The sequence below is a fragment of the Alexandromys fortis genome, unplaced genomic scaffold (assembly GCF_014885135.2).
Source record: "Alexandromys fortis isolate MF-2015 unplaced genomic scaffold, M_Fortis_MF-2015_v1.1 scaffold_10, whole genome shotgun sequence".
Classification (NCBI taxonomy): domain Eukaryota; kingdom Metazoa; phylum Chordata; class Mammalia; order Rodentia; family Cricetidae; genus Alexandromys; species Alexandromys fortis.
Window position 1 is genome coordinate 14,041,858 of NW_026067895.1, and position 20,725 is coordinate 14,062,582.

Genomic DNA, 20,725 nt, shown 5'->3' on the forward strand with positions numbered 1-20,725 from the left:
GAGAGGCCAACAATGCTGGAACCCAGGGCAGATGGCCTCCTTGAGCATCATGAATATCAGGCCCTCTGTGCTGACTCCCTCCCTGCTCACCCTCCAAGCCTGTAGAGCTTGGAGCACCTTGCCACACATGTTGTGCAAAGCAGAGTCACTTAAGCTGCTTTCGTGCCTTGCTATCCCACTAAGGGGTAGAATTTCTGAGAATTAATTACCTCACCTACCCGTGCTGCATTTTTCCCCACCTAAGAATGAAAACTAATAGGATTTTCTAAGACCCTTGACCACATTCATAGAGAAAGTTCATTATGTCTGTTTCTACTCTTCTGGGGCAGGGGTTGGACATCATGTGAGCGGCATTATGGAAATGGAAAGAGAATGTCTTTCAGATCCTCCCGTTAGTTATCCCTCTACAGTTGGCTAGGTAGATGAAAAGGAACAGAGAAGTTTGGAGAGAGGGCCCAGCCCTTGTTGCTCTTCCAGAGGATCCAAGTTCTCTTCTTTGCACCCATATTGGGCAGCTCACAACTGCCTGTATCCCCAGATCTAAAGAATTGGACATCTTGTTCTGGCCTCCTCCAGTACCAGGCATGAATATGGCACACAAACATGCGTGCAAGCAAAACATTCACACACAGTTTAAAAAATATTTAAAACGGGGTGGGGACAAAAAGCTTGACTACGTCTTTTGCCAGCACCCTAGTCTACACTTGCAGAAAGGCTACTTGTGACAAAAAAAAAAAAATCTGCATGTGTAGTCTTACTGGTTTAGTGCCTCTAACAATCTTGTTTAACCCTGCAGACATATTCGTGTCCCTACAGGCTCGCGCCTCTTCAGTACCATCTTCTTGATATAAACCTTAGAAAGATAAAATCTTGTTTTCTCCTCTCCTGTCAACACTCAGCTCCTTTTGCTGCATTAGCAACTGATAAGCAAAAATCCAGAAGCTCCGAGAATAAATTCTCAGTTTCTTCCATTAAAAAAAAAAATACTCACTCACAGTCAGATGTGATGACACGCACATTTAATACCAGCTCTCAGGCAAAGGCAGGTAGATCTCTAAGGTCGAGGCCAGCCTGGTCTACAGGGCCCAGGCTGTCTACGGGACAATCAGGGTTATACCAGGAAATGTCTTGAAAAAAAAAAAAAAACAAAAAAAAAAAACAAAAAAAAATGAGCAAAACAAAACTTAATTCACGATATAATTCAGTCTCTTGAAGGACTGAAACATTGGCGCATGCTATTGAGGCGATGAGCCTAGAAAACATGCTAGTGAAGGCAACCAAAGCCCATTGTCTTCATTCCCATGAAGCATCCACAGTAAGAAGAAGACGCACACCACGGTTGGGTACAGAGGCAGGTGGAGAGGACAGAACTGACTGTTTAACATTTATGAATGGTTGGTTATTCAGAAGTGGAGAAAATGTTTTGGAACCCGATAGATGTGCCAGGCTTGAAGAATAAAGGAATGGTCTACATAGGTCACTTTTAATCTGGTTAATTTTATGTGACATAGATTTCACCTTCACAAAACCAAATTGGGATATCTAGTCCTTAATGCGGTGTCTCTGGGAGTAAAGGTACCTGCCACCAAGCATGGTGACCAAACTTTCTCAACACCCTCACAATACAAAACCAGCAATGCCACAGCTATCAATAGTGCTTATAATTGTGCCATTAATCCCACTGTGCAGCTGAGGGTCCTTTAACGTGGCTCATCGTATTTAAGTGTCTGTGCGCTGTATGTGTGTGGGCGCTGTGTGTGTGCCTGTGCGTGTGTGCTTCCTGCCTTAGGAGGCCAGAAGACAGCATTGGATCCCCTAGAACTAGAGTTACAAACAGCCCGGTGTGATCTCCAGGTGGTGGTACACCCTTTAATCCCAGCACTCAGAGGCAGTGGCAACCAGATCTCTGTGAGTTCTAGGTCAGCCTGGTTTCTACAAACAGCCACCATGTGCATCTTGGGAAAAGCAGTAGTACCAGCGACCACTGAGCCATCTTTCCAGCCCCGGTTGATTCTTTAGGAAAAGCAAAGGCAATGACTCACTTCATAGCCTAAAGGGTTGTCATTTGTGTTGCACTGTGAGGCAGGAGCCCTCTGCGTAGCCCAGGTTAGCCTAGAACATCATTCTGCCTCAGATACTTTTTGCATGCTGGAATTCTAGGCAAATTGGAACACACACAGCACAGTCTATAGCTTTAGAACCATTGTCTTCCCAGATCCCAGTCACACCTTAGCTGGGTGTCAGATGAATGGCTGAGGGGCTTCTGTGAGGAGACTCAGAGACTTAGAAGCAAAAGCCTGAGCGACAAAGAGACTTCTGTCTTTATTACCATTCTAAATCACAGTCCCATTGGCAAAGAGTTTAGGAGGTAGAACAGAGTATTATCAGTTCCAAAGGGTACCCTACTCCTCACCACCACACACACACTGACTAGATCCAAAATTGAGTCTGGGCTCAGCTCATGCTGGACTATAGAAGGATTTCTGGTGGGTAGATAAAAGCCAGCATCCTGAGGAACTTTTGACAAAGGGGTTCCTGTCTCTCCATTGGTGTGGACCTGTGGCACCTATCAAATCCCACGCTAGCCTCCTGGCCCTTCTCACCTCCTCCTCTACCCTACCCTCCCAGGCTGCTCCCGTGCATGGGCTTCCTTCTCCCCAGCTACTCATCCTTCTTATAGCCACATGATTCGTCCATGCCCCCACTTCCTCAGCCCTGGCCAGGTCCAGTCTCTCTCTTCCACAATAAAACCTTCTCCCTAATCATGGAGCGGCCATATTGGTGGTGTCTTTCCTGCGCCCTCTCTTACAAACACGAACAAGCATTTCCTGGTTTGGATTTTTGAGGTAAGACAACTAAACAAGGTAACTTCAAGTTTCTGGGTGGGGAGTGGGGTGAGGTGGGTTGGGGGCTGGGAAGACAAGGACTGGTGTGAACTGCAACCCCAAGACCCACCTAAGTGGGCAATAGCTGGTTATTGTTCTGTGGCATGTGGACTGACAGGCTCTGAATCTTCTTTTTCCCAATAAACGGCTGCACTCGGCTGTGTATGTGAAACTCTGGCTCTGTTAACGTTGGCAACTCATTTCAAAAGAGAAGATCTCTGTATGTGCCAAACATAACAGCATTACAAACTGGATCCCACTCACAGGCTGCCAGTTTGCAACCCCAGCGTCTTCCCCTGCGAGTCCTGAAGGGCATACTGAGGACAAAATGGTTCTGTCCAGGAGAATCCGGTTAGAGGCAGGATTCTTAGCTCTAGATTTGAGAGAAAGGGAAGAGTTCTAGTGTTGGTAAGAGAGCCATTCTCCCTCACACTCCAGTGTAGGTGCGGGCGTAATCGTGACCAACGATGCCTTCCCTTGATTCCTAGAACCACGCCGTCTAGTTTACAGTAAGTGTGAGTGCTGTGAGCCTGGTGTTTGTGCCAGTGTGCAGAGCTCTGGGCTTCTAGCAGCAACAAATACTCTAGGACGATTTCTTTCCTCACCCATCTGGTTATCCATACACTGGGGCGCTTTGTGAGGGATAGTACTCACACATACACACGCACGCATGTGCACACACAAACATACATGCATGCACGCACTCACCTGTAGATGTTAGGCTAGGCCTGGGACAAGTTGATGTGTTTATTTTTCTCCTGGGCCTCTGAGGAGGAAGGAAAGGAAGACTAACGTGCAAAGGCCTAGAATAAAGTGGGTGTGTGTGATGGGACAATAAAGAAACCACCAAGATGGCTGTTCCATGATTAAAGGCAAGATTTTTATTGTCAGGGAGAGAGTTGAGGACAGAGAGAGAGACAGAGAGACACAGAGAGAGACACACATACACAGAGACAGAGAGACAGAGACAGAGAGACAGAGAACACCCAGTGGCATTTGGAAGACTCCAGAGCAGAGAAAAAAGGAAGCTGAATGGACATGGCCCAAGCTAACCCTTGGGAACAGAGAAAAGTAGGAGAATACTAGAGAACAACAAGAAAGAGAACAGGAGAGAGAACAGTCAGAGTAGCGAGGCAAAGGGGAAACCTTGCTGTTATAATGGGCGGCTCTAGAACAGCGTAGGGGTAGCATAGGAAGAAGGAGCAAGCAAGCCAAGACGGACCAGGATGCTACAGTGGCGGGTCTTTGAAATGTATAAGAAGTACATGTGAATAGATTGGAGGGAGCCTGGAAGCCAGCGTGGGCTTTGATGTCCAACCACAGGTACCTGTCAGTGGAGAGCCGTATGTCCCTTCTGCCATAGGTAAGGGAAATGGCTCCATTTGGCGGATGGGAACCCATTTCATAAACTCCTGAGGACTGCTGGCATTTACCTATCTGCCGGCAATCCTCCTTGAGTCCAGTTGAAGCAGAGTCAACGAAGTCTTTTCTGAGCATACGCATTTCCCGAGGTCTAGCAGGCAGCTGTGGAAGCTAAGGGACTTATCCCGCAGCCGTGGGCTTTAATCTGAAGGGTAAACTGTAAACCATCCCTGAGAGACTAACCACAACCAAAGCAGCATATCTGCTCCCGCATCGAGGAGACACGCTATCAAGGCGGATGTTCCATCTTAGCAAACACTGATAGTCCCAAAGCTCCCCTCCGACAGCGTCCAGTGGGTCAGTGGCCCCAGGCTTCCCAGCACCAGATTCACTCTTTCTGAGAAATCTGCACTGTCCACCTCGAGAGGTTTGTTGAGAGGTCTCGGAATCTGCATGGAAACACACTGCTGGAGGAGACTTGGGCATACCTACAACCCGGCAGCCCTTTCCCCTGTTTTGTTCATTTACAGGTGTATTTTTCAACTCTACCTGCCTTCCAAGAAGCCATAACATATACTTAAATATATTTCCAGTGTCAACCCAGTTCTTCTCGAGATAGCATCTACTACAAAGATAATCAACAACAGTACCACATTCTTCCCGGCTGGCCTACCATAAATTAGGACTGGTTTGCACATACCAACCAGGTTTCTGACTTTCCCCAGAGCCCAAGATATGTGTCCTGGTCCTGCTGGTGTCTTCGATGGGCTTCCTGTCAGCAGGAACGAGGGATGTCCTCCCCGCTGCTGTCCCTCCCTTGAGACAGTGCAGGGCCTTTGGCATTTAGACTTGACCCGTAGCCTGTAGCTTGGCATTTCTGTTCTTTGACGAGTAATGTTTAGAGGTCTTTAGTTTTTGTGATCTCAAAACTATCTTTCAAAATCATTATCTTTCTACTTTTCATGTCCCTGACCTATAATTGGCCCTAAGAGAATGCAGCAATTATGTATGCTCGTCAAAGGAGTTTTCTTTTAAGGTTGAGGGTTAAGGAGGACGATAGAAGCAAACAAGAAAATGAGAGAATATTTTATTTCAGTCATTTCTGTCTTCTCCCTCCCACAACTAACCCTTGATGGATCAACTGACCGGATGGTTTCTTCACTCTCTCAGCTCCCCTCAGCTCTCCTCCCCTTCTTGGCTAAGACAGTGTCCTCTGGTTTCTAGTGGGGTCCTGTTATTTCTGCCACAGGTCCTCTACATGGAGGGAAGGAAAATTTGGCCTAGCTCTCTTTGGTTTCCCCTTAGAGCAAACAATGGGTGCTGTTCTGATCTCTTTAAAAAGGAAACATATTTTTAAAAGATTTGCTTATTTATCATGTGTGCATGATTGATGGTGGGTGGGTGCATGTGGGCCACAATGCAGCTGTGGCGGTTGTTAAGTCCAAATCTGTGAAGTCCCTGTAAAAGCCAACAAGCAGACCGAGTCCAGTATGTAAAAGCAAAGAGCCTTTCTTTTAATCAAGTTTGCAAACTCGGTCTCTCTGCATGTCCAATGTATTGAAATAACCAGAACTCAATTAGAATTGGGTTTTTATAGTAGTAAAGGCAGGGTGTCCTGGTGGGTGTATACTGGCAGGTAGTCCTATCTACAGCGGTTGGAATGTTAGGCATTTCGTTGGAATGGTCTGTTCTGGCTGGTGCTAGGTAATCTCAGTTTGTGGTTCGGTTCTTTTTGCAACCAGATATCGCCTCAGGGTAAACTCCTGAAGACTCAGGCCTCTTGTTAAATTTATCAATGGCCAGAGTTTTACTCTGGCAGGTGATAATGGTTGGAAGTAAAGAACCTCCTTTTGGGTGACCTGCTTAGCTTAACATGGCTGGCCCCCACAGTGGTCAGAGGAACCTCCTGGTTCTAGGGATCCGACTCAGACTGTCAAGCTTGGCAGCAAGAGCTTTTACCCACCAAGCCATTGCATCTCACTAGGCCTAAGTAGTTCTTCTGAAGCCACAGGTCTGCTGGTACATAGGGGGAGGCTCCAGAAAGAGGAAGGGAATGGGGCCCTCACACTGTTTGTGCGGGGAAAGCCAGAAGGAGCCAGGCTGAACTATAAAGCCAGCCTGAACAGGCAAATGTAGTCAGCCTGTGTCTCTTGATCCTGATGGACACAGAACTCCGGTGAGGTTAAAGGTGGGTAAGAAAGATGCAGAAGATGATGTCTGTCTGTCTGTCTCTCTCTCCTCTCTCCTCTCTCTCTCTCTCTCTCTCTCTCTCTCTCTCTCTCTCTCTCTCTCTCTCAAGATGGAATCTCATGACATAGCCCAGGCTATCCTGGAACTCACAAAATAGCCCAGTCTGGCCTCACACTCTCAATCCCACCCTCCTTTGCATCCCTGGTGACATTTATACTTCTACTTTGCCATAGTTTTGTGAAACAGGGTACCAGAGTAGAACAGCTGCCAGGTGAGACAAGGGACCAGAAAGCAGAAAAGAGCAGTCTTTATCCATGCCACCATTAAGGATAGGTTGACAGTCGCACAGCACAACAGGATTCCTCAGTAGCAGGGATCTGGGCTTAAATCTTCTCAGAATTCGCCTGAGAATTAGCTGACGTGCGTGCGTGCGTGCGTGCGTGCATATGGAGCGGTATTCTGAGTCTCCCAAGGTGCCTCAAACACAACCTGTAGTCATGGTGTATTGGGTCCCCTGTGTAACAGTGCAGAATCCACACCCCACCCCACCCCCACCGTGAGTAAGAACCTCGCGGAATTGCATTTCCCAGGGCCTGGGTGAGCCCCTGCTCCCGTGGGTGTGGAGGGAGGAGCTATATTTATTCTGCTAGCCTTCAAAGTCAGCAGCCAGGGTCCCTGGGACTTTGTCATCCTTTGCTTCAGTGGCAATCACCTCACTTGTTTGTGTTGATGGAAATTCTTCTGTTTTGGGAGGTCTCAAGTTTCACCTCTGCTCCTCTCGGGCTGAATACTGGTTCTTCCTGTTTGGCATGGTGCTGGAGGATTTGTATGCGGGGAACTCCAACCAGACAGGGGCAGAGACAGACTGCAAGGACACAGTCCTCTTGAAGCTGGGCCCACCTGTCAGGGCTTCCCTCCAGAGTCGCGTCCCTGTCGCCCCCTCCCCCGACCCGCGTCCCTGTCCGTGTTCCGTCCCCAGTCTCCCGCACCCCGGCACCCACTCTGTAGGTACCCATCTAGCAGTTCTCAGCCACCAAGAAGCCCAGAAACCCAAGGGACACACAGAAGGGACTCTGGGAGGTGGACTCAGCTCTCACATCTAAGACGCACTGATTTTGTTGATTTTGTCTTAGACTTGTGTAGACAGGAGGTGCTGGGACCCAGGCCAGGGCTTTGCAGGCGCTAAGTGAGAACTCTTCCCGAGAGCTACGCCAGCCTGTTTTACCTGTTCTTAGAACTGGAATGATCATAAAAACCTTCATTAAAACAGCCATCTGAACTGTCACTATCCTCGAAGACCACAGATTTACAGCGCATCTGACGTTTCCTGATATTCAGGATGTTGTAAAAGCTGGGCAACCATAAGTACGAGCTCCGGGCGCAGTGACGCTGGGATGCGGCTGACTGGCCACAGAGCCTAGGTGGACTTTAACTAACGCTCACCTCGCTGGACAGTGTGGAGTTAGGGAGTCTGCCCTGTCTACCTCCCATCCGGCTGTAGGTATCCTGGGATGACAGATGTGCACTACAGTGGTTTTCACAGGAGCTCTGGGGATCTGAATTCAGATCCTCACGCTTGTTAAGCAAGTAATTTCCCCAGGAGCTTTCCCCCCAGTCCATGACCTCAGGAAATTTTTTTTTGTTTTGTTTTGTTTTTCGAGACAGGGTTTCTCTGTGGTTTTGGAGCCTGTCCTGGAACTAGCTCTTGTAGACCAGGCTGGTCTCGAACTCACAGAGATCCTCCTGCCTCTGCCTCCCGAGTGCTGGGATTAAAGGCGTGCGCCACCACCGCCCGGCAGGAATTTTTAATAACCTTTAATTACAGCCAACTTCTTCAAGTCATCTTTCAGTCTTAACTGCCACAGGCCTTCTTGAGACCATCCCCTAGTGTTGACCTTATCTCTATTTCCATTCTGGAGAAATCTTTCCTTGTAGAACAGAACTGTATTTTGCCATATCTTTTTAAAACTAGAAATGTGTTTCTGCATGTCCAACTTTTTCTCACAGTTGCTGCTTCCTTTCTCGCTTATTTTCCTTTATATAAATCCCTGGCATCATCTGGGTTTTTCTCTGTCTTAAAAACAAGCAAACACCCCCCCCCCCCAAAGTAAAATAAACACAGCTGACCACTTTTTGTTTTTTACAAGACAAACCTAGCTGGAAGATGCTATTAAAGCTTATTGGTCATGTGACACTAACATCTAACTTAAATTGCCAAGATTCATTCATTCATTCATTATTACTCTAGAACACTTGGCCAACCGTTTACATAAACAAACAAAACTTGAGCTCCCAGGCCAAGTTAACTTTCCATTTTTAAGGTCGCAGTTACGATGGATGTATTCTATCCACCCAGATGAACACATAGGGACTGAATGGGAGTTATCCATCTCATAGAGAAAGCACTAGGTGCTCATGGGGAGTGCATCCTTCCACTGAGCCTCATCAAAACACCAGTGGAATGATTGGGCCACCCCCCAGCCTTCACTCTGCAGCCTGGAAGCCAAGTGTAATGTGACTTGCCCGACTCCAGAATTTCCTTGGCTGGCAGAAACCAAGTTTCACACAGCCACTCATCTTCCTTGGTTGGAACACAGTAAACGTGCACTTGCTTCTCTTAGGTATGCTATGAATTTCCTTCCCATGGTTCTGAGTGATGCACGGGAAACCCAAAAAGGAAAACCACATCGTGGTCACGACGTATGGGAGGCGAGTGATCACAGGGGCATCTTTAAGCTCTCCTCAGGATCCAGTGCTCATCACCCCAAAGGAGTGCCTCAGAAGCAAGAGAACGCACCATCTGAGGTCTGGTGATACCGCTTTAATCCAGTATTGACTCATTTAATCCAGTGCATTGGCTTATCCCATGGCAATATGGACAACCAGGAAATATTACATGAGCATAAATCACTCCTGCCCCCTTCAGGAAAGGACAGGTTAGTGTGGGTAGCAAGAGCAAGAGAACCGAGGCATATAGTATCTAAGCTAGGAAAGTGAGGGAGACCCGACAGGCCGTGCAGAAGCACACTCCATGACGGGAGCTCTGAGTACGCAGGAACAGGGAACAGCATGGTCTCAACTCAAGGAACAGACATCCGTGGTTTGCCACATGAAGACAAACCAAGAAGAAAAAGAGGATGCTACCAGGATCTATCCCACCCCCTGCTCCTGGGTCTCTATGAAGTAACTTTGGCTCCCTGGGCCTTGCCGTCTCTGTCAAAATAATCCAGATGAGACACAGAGTGTACTGTAGAAGAGAGGTGGAGGGGATCACAGAATGAAGTGGGCATTCTCAAGGACGAGAAGGGACAGCTGTTAAAGGGACCATTGGTGGCATATTCTAGGCCAGCCTTGACACTGTCAAACAAACAGCTTTTCCCCAGGGTCTCTGCGTCCTGCCAGCCATTGCCAGGCCTGCTTGGGTAGACTTATGCAAGAAGTCGATAGGATATCTCTGTTGTTTATCAGAAAGCCTCTGGCTCTGTAATACTCTTATAAAAGGCTTAGCTTCCCAGTGCTAGTGCTGGCCAGGTTTAGGGAGCTATTTCTGGGTATGAGTTCAAGATTGCACATGTCCTCTTATGGCCAAAGGTATGAGTCAAGTCCTCAGACCACTAATTAGCCATGCGGCACCAGCCTTTAAATTTTACACCTGCTAATTATGAGGGAGGGGTCCACTTCCTGCCGATGTCTAACTAGCTACCTAAAACCTTGGTGTGTAGATTATATTGGATCCCCCAGAGTAGGGTACCTGAGAGTTGTTTTTTTTTTGTTTGTTTTTGTTTTGTTTTTTCGAGACAGGGTTTCTCTGTGGTTTTGGAGCCTGTCCTGGAACTAGCTCTTGTAGACCAGGCTGGTCTCGAACTCACAGAGATCCGCCTGCCTCTGCCTCCCGAGTGCTGGGATTAAAGGCGTGTGCCACCACCGCCCAGCTCCTGAGAGTTCTTATAAGAGAAGCAAGAGGCAGGAGAGAGAGGGATGGAAGCAGAAGCTAGGTGACTTGGGACACAGCCAGCCAGCTATGGGGGACACAGACAGCCAGTTATGGGTGACGCAGTCAGCCAGTTATGGGGGACGTGGACAGCCAGTTATGGGGGTGCCCTGAGCCCTGCCAGCCACTGTATAGCGACACATACACATTTGCATCTTAAGTCATCAAGGTTGTGGTCAGTTTAGTCATTGCAGGAAACTCACACACTGTGATATAAAGAATCGTAGAAAGAAAGGCTCGTCGGTAGTTTTTGTCAGTGATTCATTTATTGCTGTTCATGTTTCCGATTCCCATGTGATTATGGGGAATTGTAAGCTGTTTTGTTTTTATGTTTAGAGTTGAACTCTTAACCACTGAGCTAAATGACCTTTTTCTGCCTCCACCCCACCCCTCAAATGCCTGTTAGGATTTGGAAGTTCTTGGTAGCTGAGTTCTACCAGACAGTTTGCAATCAGACACTCCAAGCCTGTGAGAGAGTAAATGGACATTAGAGATACCCATCTGGCCCCGGTTCATAGACTTAAAGCAGGGCCTGGGGAAAGGAACTGATCCAGCCAAGGAACACAACACACTGAGTTCCAGGTCAGCAATAATGCCAAGCCCCCGCTCAGCCCTTGACCCAGTCCTTACTCTGTCCACATCGCCTATCTCAATAAGGTTTTGTGTGCACTAACCACAGACATTTCACATAAACAAGGTCATGGTTTGGTTGCTATTTGCAAGGTGATATTTCCAGCTAACGAAGGTGCACACGCCTGTAACTCTAGCACTTGGGAGGTAGAAGCAGGAGGGTCAAAAGTTCAAGGTCATCCTTGGCTGTGAGTTTGAGGTCAGGCCTTGTCTTTAAAAAAAAAAAAAGTCTATTACTAAAGGATACCCAGGTTTCAATAGACTGTTGTTCTTAGTTAATAAAACTCATGCTTTGGGATGGAGGAGGGGCATACAAGCTCCCACCCCTCGCTGAGGAGCTCTTGGCAATTGATGGCTGCCAGGAGAGGAAGAGTTGGTTTTCTGTAGCGGTGTGTCTCTGCTAGGCTGCCCATCCTGAAATGGACGGCCCCACACCCCTGCACACATGGACAGTACCAGGTGGACTCAGCGGGCTCTAAAATTTTTAGAAAGTTAGAATAAGACATGATGTAGGGAAGGATACACAAGGGGGGAATCTGGGAGGAGTTAGAAAGGAGAATGATTGAAATACATTATATGCATAAATGAAGTTCTCAAGGAATAAATAAAATATTAAAAAAATTAATCCCATGGTGTTACAACAGGTTTACTTGAGAACCACGTGTGTTATAAAAGATAGGTCAGTCTGCTGATGTTTGACACCTTGGGTTGCTACAGAAGTTTTTATGCTAGTTTAAATATCTTCTAGCCAAATCATGTGTAAACCCACCCACATTCTGACACACGATAGCAGAAAACAGGCCGAAGACTGTCCTGTGCACTTAGATCAAATACGTCACTGTGCTCATCAAGACAGTGTGAAGAAAATGAACCCAGGATTTGAGGATATGAATGAGGACACATTGGGTTTCAGGCCTTCCCTCACACCTTAGTAAAACTTCATACTTAGTGGCCACGAGTGCACTTAATCCTTTTCAGTCTGCTTTCCCAAATGAGTCGTTTCCGGTCTCCTACGTGTCCCGTTGATCAACGAGCTGGAAACGCAACAATGAATGGGATCCAGCCCCTGACCTGTGGTTCTCTATTTGGGACCCGATCGAAAATCCATGAGTCATCTTGAGATGTTCGTACAGCTAATCGTTTCTCCAACCATTCGCCAAGAAAGCAAACCACAGCGCTCTAGAGCCTGGATCAGGCTGCCGGGAGCAGGGCAGATTGGAATCCAGATCTTCCCTCTGTAAGCTCAGTCTATGAATCCACTGCGTGGAAAAGTCCTGGAGCTCTTGTTTGTAACATGAATCCCTAAGCCTGAGATGCTGGGCAGGGAGAGTGCGCTCTGACCAGATGACTGATCCAAGGTCAAAGGTGACCGTCCCGGACCCGGCTGTCAGTACTTTTCTATTCCCACCGTACCTAAGACTAAACGGAACCCCGTACTAATGGTCTATGTTCTGTTAATCTGAGTGGCGCCTAGGTAATCATAATTTTGTAATGTTTCTCAAGTTATCTAAAGGGCCATCATAATTGGAAATGCCCTTTAGAAAACAGGTCCTACAGCTCAGAGGCAGGGTGATTCCAACACTGTCTGTGCCCTTGCCATGGACTATGGGAGGACGCTAGAGTTTGGGTTCCTGAAAACCCCAGAGCTATGGAACATCAAATCCATCCACACATCGGCTAGGAGGAAATACCAAAGCCAGAGTGGGGAGACCTTGACTAAGCTGTCCCCTCTTGCAGGTCCCCCAGGACATGTGTCAGACATGTCAAGCTAAATCTCTGGGGAGTTTCTAATTTGTGCACAGAATAAATCTTATGATTGGTTTGTTCCCTTCCTTGTGCCTTCTGCTCCAAAGCTCAAGGCCAGCTCCGAGCTTGACGTCAGTAATTACATAGCACTTTATGAACTGTGCTTTGATGATCGCACCACCGACTCATCTTTCCTCGTCCACTCACCTTCTGCACTTCTATTGGCCTGCTTTTTTCCCAACCAAATGTTTATCAGTCTCTTCTATCCTTTTATAAATTACATTATCTGAAGACAGATCAATACATTTCCTCCCTCTCAAGTCAGAGAATGAAAAAACAAAACAAAACAGAAATGACACCAGCAATCCCAGCAGTTGGAAGGCTGCTCTTCAGGAGGACCCTGAGTCAAGGACAGGTTGGGAGAGAGAGGCCCTGTCTCACACAAGCAAAAGTTAGAAGATGAAGATGAGGAGGGGGACAAGGAAGAGACGGAAGCAAGACTGAGAAGACGCAGACGTCCAGAAACAGTCCACGAAAGCAGAAGGCTCCCATCTCAACAAGTCATTTCACACACGGTGAAAGCAGAAGGCTCCCATCTCAACAAGTCATTTCACACACGGTTAAAGAACCCTCTAGAGCCAAGGCCTGGCTGTGGACTGAGACAGTTACTAGCATTCGGGAGGAAAAGGTGACAAATTCAACCCAGTTCTGACTACACTGTAAGTTTGAGGCCATTCCCACCCCAATCAAAGAAAACAGCTTCTTCAGAAACATGAGATGTCTTTAACAACAGAGTTGCTGACTAACTAGGAAATAGATAACTCCCTAATTTATTGATGAGCTACTCTAGGACGAGTCGTTAATATTGCTTTGTGATCAATTTTAGATCAAATGTTGCTACTTCATCTGACTTTTCTTTTTCTTTTTTGTTTTTGTTTTGAGACAGGGTTTCACTGGGTATATCTTTGGCTGTCCTGTAACTAGCTCTGTAGACCAGGCTGGCCTCCAACTCACAGAGATCCATTAACCCCTGCCTCCCAGGTGCTGGGATTAAAGGACATTAAGTTTATAAGCCGCCCTTTGGATGTGTTTCCAGCATGGGTAAGCGGCAGGTTTTCCTATGCTCCAACACTGTAGTCTGGAAGAAGCTTGTCAAAGAAGAGTGTTTGAAATTAATAGTTTGCAAATCTTAGGGCTTTGTTTTTCATTGTTTTATTTTTAGAGACCTTCATGGAGGGTGCAGCCAACAGGTGTGTGGAGGTTGGACAAGCAACAACAGACAGCAGCGAAGTCAGTTCTCTCCACCTTTTGTTGGTCCCAGGGATAGAACCCACGCTTGCTGGGGCAGGCACCTTTACAGTTAGCCGCCTCACTGGCCGCTGTTTGTTTTTTTTAATCTCGTATTATGTGTGCCTCGTTAAGCTATCTCAGATCTGCTTTTTCAAACAAGAAAGCGAAGAAAGGCTTTGGAGGAGCAACAGAGGGATTGTGTTCACCACCCCGGGGCAGAGTTTTGTAACCCAAAGAGAAATCCTTCCCTCTTTCAGAGTGTAGGAAAAGGGAAACTCTTCTTAATTTAGTTGTTTGGTGGCCGGGGGAGGAGGGGGGCTCTATTAAGCTGACAAAAGTTATGTGACAGGAGAGAAGGCCTCCCCTTTATCAGTGTTAATGTTTTCATCCACAAGGGGCTCCCCAGACATGTGAAAACTGGCCTCCAGAGGTGGGACATTGTAGGACAGAGACGAGAAACACACGGGGAAAGAATTGTTTGCGGTTCTTTGTGCAAACGTATCCAAAGACCAACTCTCCAGCTCTGGGCCTTGGGCAATCATCCGGGCACAGGAGGTGCAGGAACATTTATATCCTGCTTTAGGAGAAGGGAAGAAGGCAGAGCGAGCTCCCAGGGTTTGCTCTTAAGTGCTTCCATCTCAGAATTATCAGCATGTGGACACAAAATGTCATTATGCTAGATTCTCCAGGAAGGTGTTTTCACCTGGAGAGTTTATGTAAACAGATCCCAGGGCCTTGTCCCTAGAGAGTTGGCAGATGCTGAACGCTTAGCAATGTGTACTCCTAACAAACCCCAAATCTACTTCAAGAGGAAGATGGGCATTGAAGAGGCTCCTTATGGAGTTTGTAAGCTATTTGGACAAGAAACTGCCCTTGCTTGGACTGCTTGATGCTATGCTGTATGAACTGGACATGCAAGATCCACAGATAAATGACTGCTGAACTTGCCTAAAAGTGAGATGATGCTTCGGGGTTTCTGCTTCATGAAAGAATCTGCTAGATATTTTGCAGGACACAGAAAAAAGTGACTGACAAACTGCCAACATAGGCAGAACTGTCTTTGAAATTTCCTGCTTCGTGGAAAAGTCTGCTGGATACTATGGTCCTATAGGTAGGCTGAAGATGGATGCTCTAGTGTTACAGAACTTTGGGTGACTGTCCAGGAAGCAAGATGTCTCTGTCAATTCTAGAGTTTTGGAAGTTGCTTACAATGTACTTCCTGTTTGTTCTTTCTGGAGTCTCTGATGGAGTTAAAGAATAGTTAGTTTTTCTTAGTTATGATAAAAGAGAAAGTATATATAAATATTGTAACTAATTCTTGCTTGATAACTATTTTGTGATATGTAATTACTACGTTAAAGTTAAACCTTCCTTTTTATTTAAACAGAAAAGGGGAGGTGATGTGGAATTCCCCTCTATATGCTGTGAATACCATTGGTTAATAATGAAACTCTTGGGCCTATGATAGGACAGAATAGAGGTAGGAAAAACTATAGTGAATGCTCGGAGAAAGAAGGCAGAGTCAGGAGACACCATGTAACCCCGCTGGAGACGGACAATGGGGATGGAACTTCACCCAATAAGCCACAGCCATGTGGTGATACACAGATTAACAGAGATGGGCTAGCTTAGGATGTAAGACCTAGCCACTAAGAAGCTAGAGCCAATAGGCCAAGCAGTGATTTAATTAATACAGTTTCTGTGTGGCTATTTTGGGTCAGAGCATCCGGGAACAAATAGGCAGCCTCCAACCAACATGGGTGGTAGCTGGATTGGTCAAACCTGCCAGCTTTCTCTCATTGACACCACCAGGACGAGGTCTCCAGCACTGCCCTGGCCAGCTCACCCACTGCAGCAAGGAACAGGGCCGGTTCTGCTCTCACGCACCTGAGACTGGCTTACCTGCACCGACGCCACCAGGGCCAGCTCTCCTGCCTGCTGCAGGCGACAAGGGCTGAGGTATGGGGGGCATCTTTCCCTAATACATGCCACCACATGGCAGATGGGGGGGTCAGCCCTCCTGCTCTGCACCCCCAAGAGGATCAGCTCTACTGTGCGGCCCAGGCAAGGTGAGGAGCCCATTCCCTGGAGTGCTGCAGCTGGTGAGGGGCAAGGCCAGTCTCCCACTTCCATGACTTCAGGACCAGCTCCCCCACCCACTACAGGCGGTGACCGGTGGGGGATGGGGAGGGCAGCTCTCCCTCACTCCACCATAAGGCAGACGGGGAGTGATGTCCATCCTTCGGCCATTGTGACATGATGTTGTCATCTCTGTAGTTCACACTATAGAACTTTGAAATTGAGCTATTTTTAAAACACCACATAGGGGCTGGCTGGATGACTCAGTGGAAAAGGAAATACCCAATCTGACGACCTTGGTTGGATTCCCCAGGACTCACATGTTCGAAGGAGAGAACTGACTTGCACAAGTTGACCTCCAACATGTGCCAGGGTACACACATGCCCTCCCTTTCCAAATGTTTTTAAAACTTGCCAAGCAAAGAACACCTCACAATATTCTGAATAAGTTTTCAGTTGTAAGTGTGGGCTGTCTCCGTGAAAATCCTGGGATCTGTGGACCTGTTAGGAGCCTGACTGGGGATTAAATGCAGTCAATGTTCACCAGTCAAAGAAGTTACAAAGTCATTGCAAGCACTGAGTTACCCAACACTGGGCCATTGTTCCTAAAGTAAATACAGGGCTACCACGACCCCAGCATGAAAACTGAGAAAGCTAAGGTCAGTGAGAATGTCCTGGAGGCAGAAGATTGTGGCACAAAGGGCTCTGAGTCGGTGCCTGGAGCCCCATTTGGGGCAAGCAGGGATGGTGAGGGACTAAGCCAACACATGAGAGTGATTATATTTCAGGTCCCAGTCTGAAAAGTGTCACAAAGAGGGTGTGTGCACTATTGGGGTTCACCCAATAAGAGCACGTGGAGCCGGCACTCATAAGGACTCTCAGGACTTGCAGAGAAGAACCAGTCAGGATACTCTAGAACTGGTGGCATCCAAGTTACTTCTTTAGGAAAAGCAGGACTCCTCTCTTCCTGCTCCAGCCTCAGTACAGGGCACACAGAGCCGGCAAACATTCCCCGTGCTCCTTCTGTGAGCCCGCACCCACCGTGCACTAGGGAGGCCTACCTGTTCCTCTGGGGTGGATGTCCGGGTTGTCTGGAAAGGTGCCTTCGAAAGCGAAGGGGGTTAATCTGTGGGAGAAGTCTGAAAGATGAGGGAGGCCCCCATTCACACTGTGCAAAACGGCCGTCTTTGGCCTCCTGATGGTCCTAGATCAAAACAGTGTTTACTATCAACCCATACCCTCTCCTGCTCAGCACAAAGTGAGGATGCTTAGGGGAGCTGAAAGGATGGATAAATGGATGAGAAATTCACTTCCTACCGTTGTGAGGCTGGGCAGGGACAAGTTGCTGAGTTCGCTAAACCCTTCCTATGTGTCCAGCTTGGCACTGGTCCTTATAAACTTGAAGTCATGTTATACCTCCAGGAACCCTGACGGTGGGTGTCCTCCCAGGTGAGTGAGACTGTGGAGCCTACAGAAGCCTAGAACCCACTGCAAACTCCATGTAGATTGAGCAAGAGGCCTAACCGGACTGTAGCCCTTACCCGGGTGTCTCTGCCTCCAGGCTGTGTTTCCTTCTTCCCCTTCTCTCATTGTGCTTTCTCTTCTCCTTTTTTCTTCCTTATTTGTAAGAAGAAAACCCTTTTTAAATGTTACTGCATTCACTTTTTATTTTTAATTATTTATTTTAATTGAACGGAGGGCAAGGTACGGCATAGCCCTGGTCGTCATACTACCACTGAGTTCTGGGGACTGAACTACGGCTCTCACATTTGTACAGCAAGCACCTTTACCTGTTGAGCCACCTCACTGGCCCAAGAAAAGTCCTTGTGAGGCAAGAGGACAACAGCGAGTGTGAGGCCAGCATGGTTCACAAGCCAGGACTCTGTTTCAAAAAGCAAACCAAACAAACCCACAGAACTTTCAAACCCAGCCCAGATTGTATCTGTCTTAAGCATGCCTTAGCAGAACTTCCTTGCAGGCAGAGGTGGGTCTTTGGGCTTTTTGTGAGTGATGGGGCTCTCACTGCTCTCCCAGGAGAGCCTTGTCCTGCTCAATCTCCCAACACTGCCTCATTCCTCTCTGTCCCCTAATAACTGTATGGGATAGCTCTATGAAACACAGTCTCTGTTTCAGACGTGGGTTAACATAGGTTCTGTGGAATTTAACCACACCCGAAAACTCCGCAACCTTTCCTTGAAACAAGAGTTTCTTGACTCCCGGCCTCTTTCTCCTGGCCTGGAGGAGGTGAATGATTACATCTTTTGCTGAGAAGATTCCACAGCTGAAGCCAGGTTCTGTGGCAAAGGCCCCTGATCAGATAGCGATGCCTGCTGTGAGTCAGAAAAGATATAATTAGGGTACCAGGTGCTCGGTGCCTACTACCCCAACTTAGTGTAACTTTTCCAAAGCTTTACATTATTTCTTACCTTAAGAAACACTGTGTTAATTTCGCATGAGCGTGGCCTGGCTCCAGGTTGATGGTCCGTGCAGAGAGGCACTAGGAGTCACTGTGTAGCTACTATCCACTGGGCACAGCACAGGACCAGGCTACACGGCTACATTTACAGCCATTCCAGTTGACTCTCAACAAGCACTCAGAGTCAAGCAAACGTAAGCATGGCCTTAGATACACGTTGGGAAAACATACCCCCTTTGCACATGGGTGCTGATATCAGAATTTTAAAGATCCTAGTCAAGGTTTCTTAGATGTCCAATCATCTCAAAGACGTTTATAAAGAGGAACTTGGAGGTGGGGTAAATTTTAGGCATCGATTTTACTGTCAGCGGAAACACAATGCCGACATGAGTTCTGGTCCGTTCATTTTTCAAGTTCTATTTATTAATTTGTGTGTGCGTGGGGGGGGGGGTGCAGGCACCAGTGCGCATGTGGCAGTCAGAGCACAACTTGAGGAAATGGGTTTTCTCCTTCTGCCCTGTGGGTCCGAAAGCTCAAACTCAGGTGGCCAGACCTGGGGGCAAGTGGCTTTAATCACTCAGTCACTTCACCAGCTGTTCATCCACTTTAATATCCAACACTTGACCGGCGAGGCACTAACTCAACAGGAGTGAGTGGGAGACTAAGGAGCTGAGCTCAGTGTGCGGATGAGGCCGTCAGTGGAGTTCTACAGATGCCACAGTTCACCTTTCCAGTGGCCATAAGTCACAAGCACCCACCCCTCCCCACCCCCACGACACCCCACCCTGTTCAGTTTTTCTTAACTTACAAAAAGCCGATTCTGAGTTTGTGCCTTCAACACTTTCATAACCATTTCCTGCCCAGTAAGAAAGCACACCTTGTCCTGTAACCGATACCCTTAGGACACACGGGGCCACAGTAGGCGCTGATGACTGCCTCTTTATTTTAGACAATATAATCAGGACATTAGGTCTTATGACATGAACGCTGGGAGTCTGCCTGGCCGCACACAGCCTGTGGACCGGGGTGCTTTCCCAACCTTTTTGGTATAAAGGTAAAGAATCCTATTACCAGGGGTTTGAGATAGCCTAGCTTTGTTAGAGGCTGTCTTGTAGAAAAGCCCACGACAGCATGTCAAACACTGGACCATTCTGAGTGCCTCAAAGCACTGTCCCCAAAAGAGGAAAAAAAAAATACCTATTTCTTTTGTTGAATTAGCAGCCACTGTTTATTAAATGGTTAGAGTTTAATAACACCATAACAGATATCTTAAACATTAACAGTTTAAACTCCTTTGGTGTTGCAGAGAGAGAGAGAGAGAGAGAGAGAGAGAGAGAGAGAGAGAGAGAGAGAGAGAGACTGATTTTGTAGCCCTGACTGGCCTAGAACTCACTGTATAGAGCAGGCTGACCTAAACTCACAACAATCCTCCTGCCTCTGCTCCTGAGGGCTGAGATTAAAGGTGTGCACCACCTTGTCCATCTGGTTCACATTTTAAAAAGAAATGTTCTTTTTTTTTTTTGGGTTTTGTTGGTTTTTGAGACAGGGTGTCTCTGTGTAGCTCTGGCTGTCCTGGAATTCACTCTGTAGACCAGGCTGGTCTCAGACTCACTGAGATCTGCCTGCCTCTGCTTCCAAGTGCTGGGATTAAAGGAGTGCGCCACAACTGCCCAGCTCCCTCCCCTCACAAAAAACCCCTCTTTTAAGCCTTCTAAAATGACACATGGCAACTGCTGTTGTATGTGCACATAGGTTTATGAAAAGGCAGTTACTAATACCTATGAGCAAGTAGCCACACACTGACCAAAGACAAGGTGTTCTTTGTGTTTTGGTCACCCATGGTCATATATGGGACACCAACTCTGTCCAGTGAGGAGGCAAGGGTGATTGATGGCTGCAAGGCAGGCCAAGCTGTCAAATGAGATGATCAGAGAACCGCTGTGCCCGAGACAGTGAGGGCAAGGGGTCGGGGTCAGTGTCACTGAGAGGAAGCTCTCAAATCAAAACAAGGCCAGTTTGAAGGGCTCTGAACACACACACAGAAAGAGAGACAGAGACGGAGAGGGAGAGGGGGCAGGGGAGAGGGGAGAGAGGAGAGAGGAGAGAGGAGAGAGGAGAGAGGAGAGAGGAGAGAGG

The 20,725-nt window shown here is 47.5% G+C and overlaps 1 protein-coding gene across 1 annotated transcript in view; it reads left to right on the plus strand.

Moving 5' to 3' along the window:
• Positions 1 to 12,402: 12,402 nt before the first annotated feature.
• LOC126512530 (ferritin heavy chain-like) overlaps positions 12,403 to 20,725 on the plus strand; it is a 10,073-nt gene continuing 1,750 nt past the window's right edge. Inside the window, 4 exon segments of the mRNA XM_050160352.1 lie at positions 12,403 to 12,448; positions 14,027 to 14,094; positions 15,907 to 16,053; positions 18,307 to 18,417. Of these exon segments, the coding sequence (XP_050016309.1) occupies positions 12,403 to 12,448; positions 14,027 to 14,094; positions 15,907 to 16,053; positions 18,307 to 18,417 (372 nt within the window).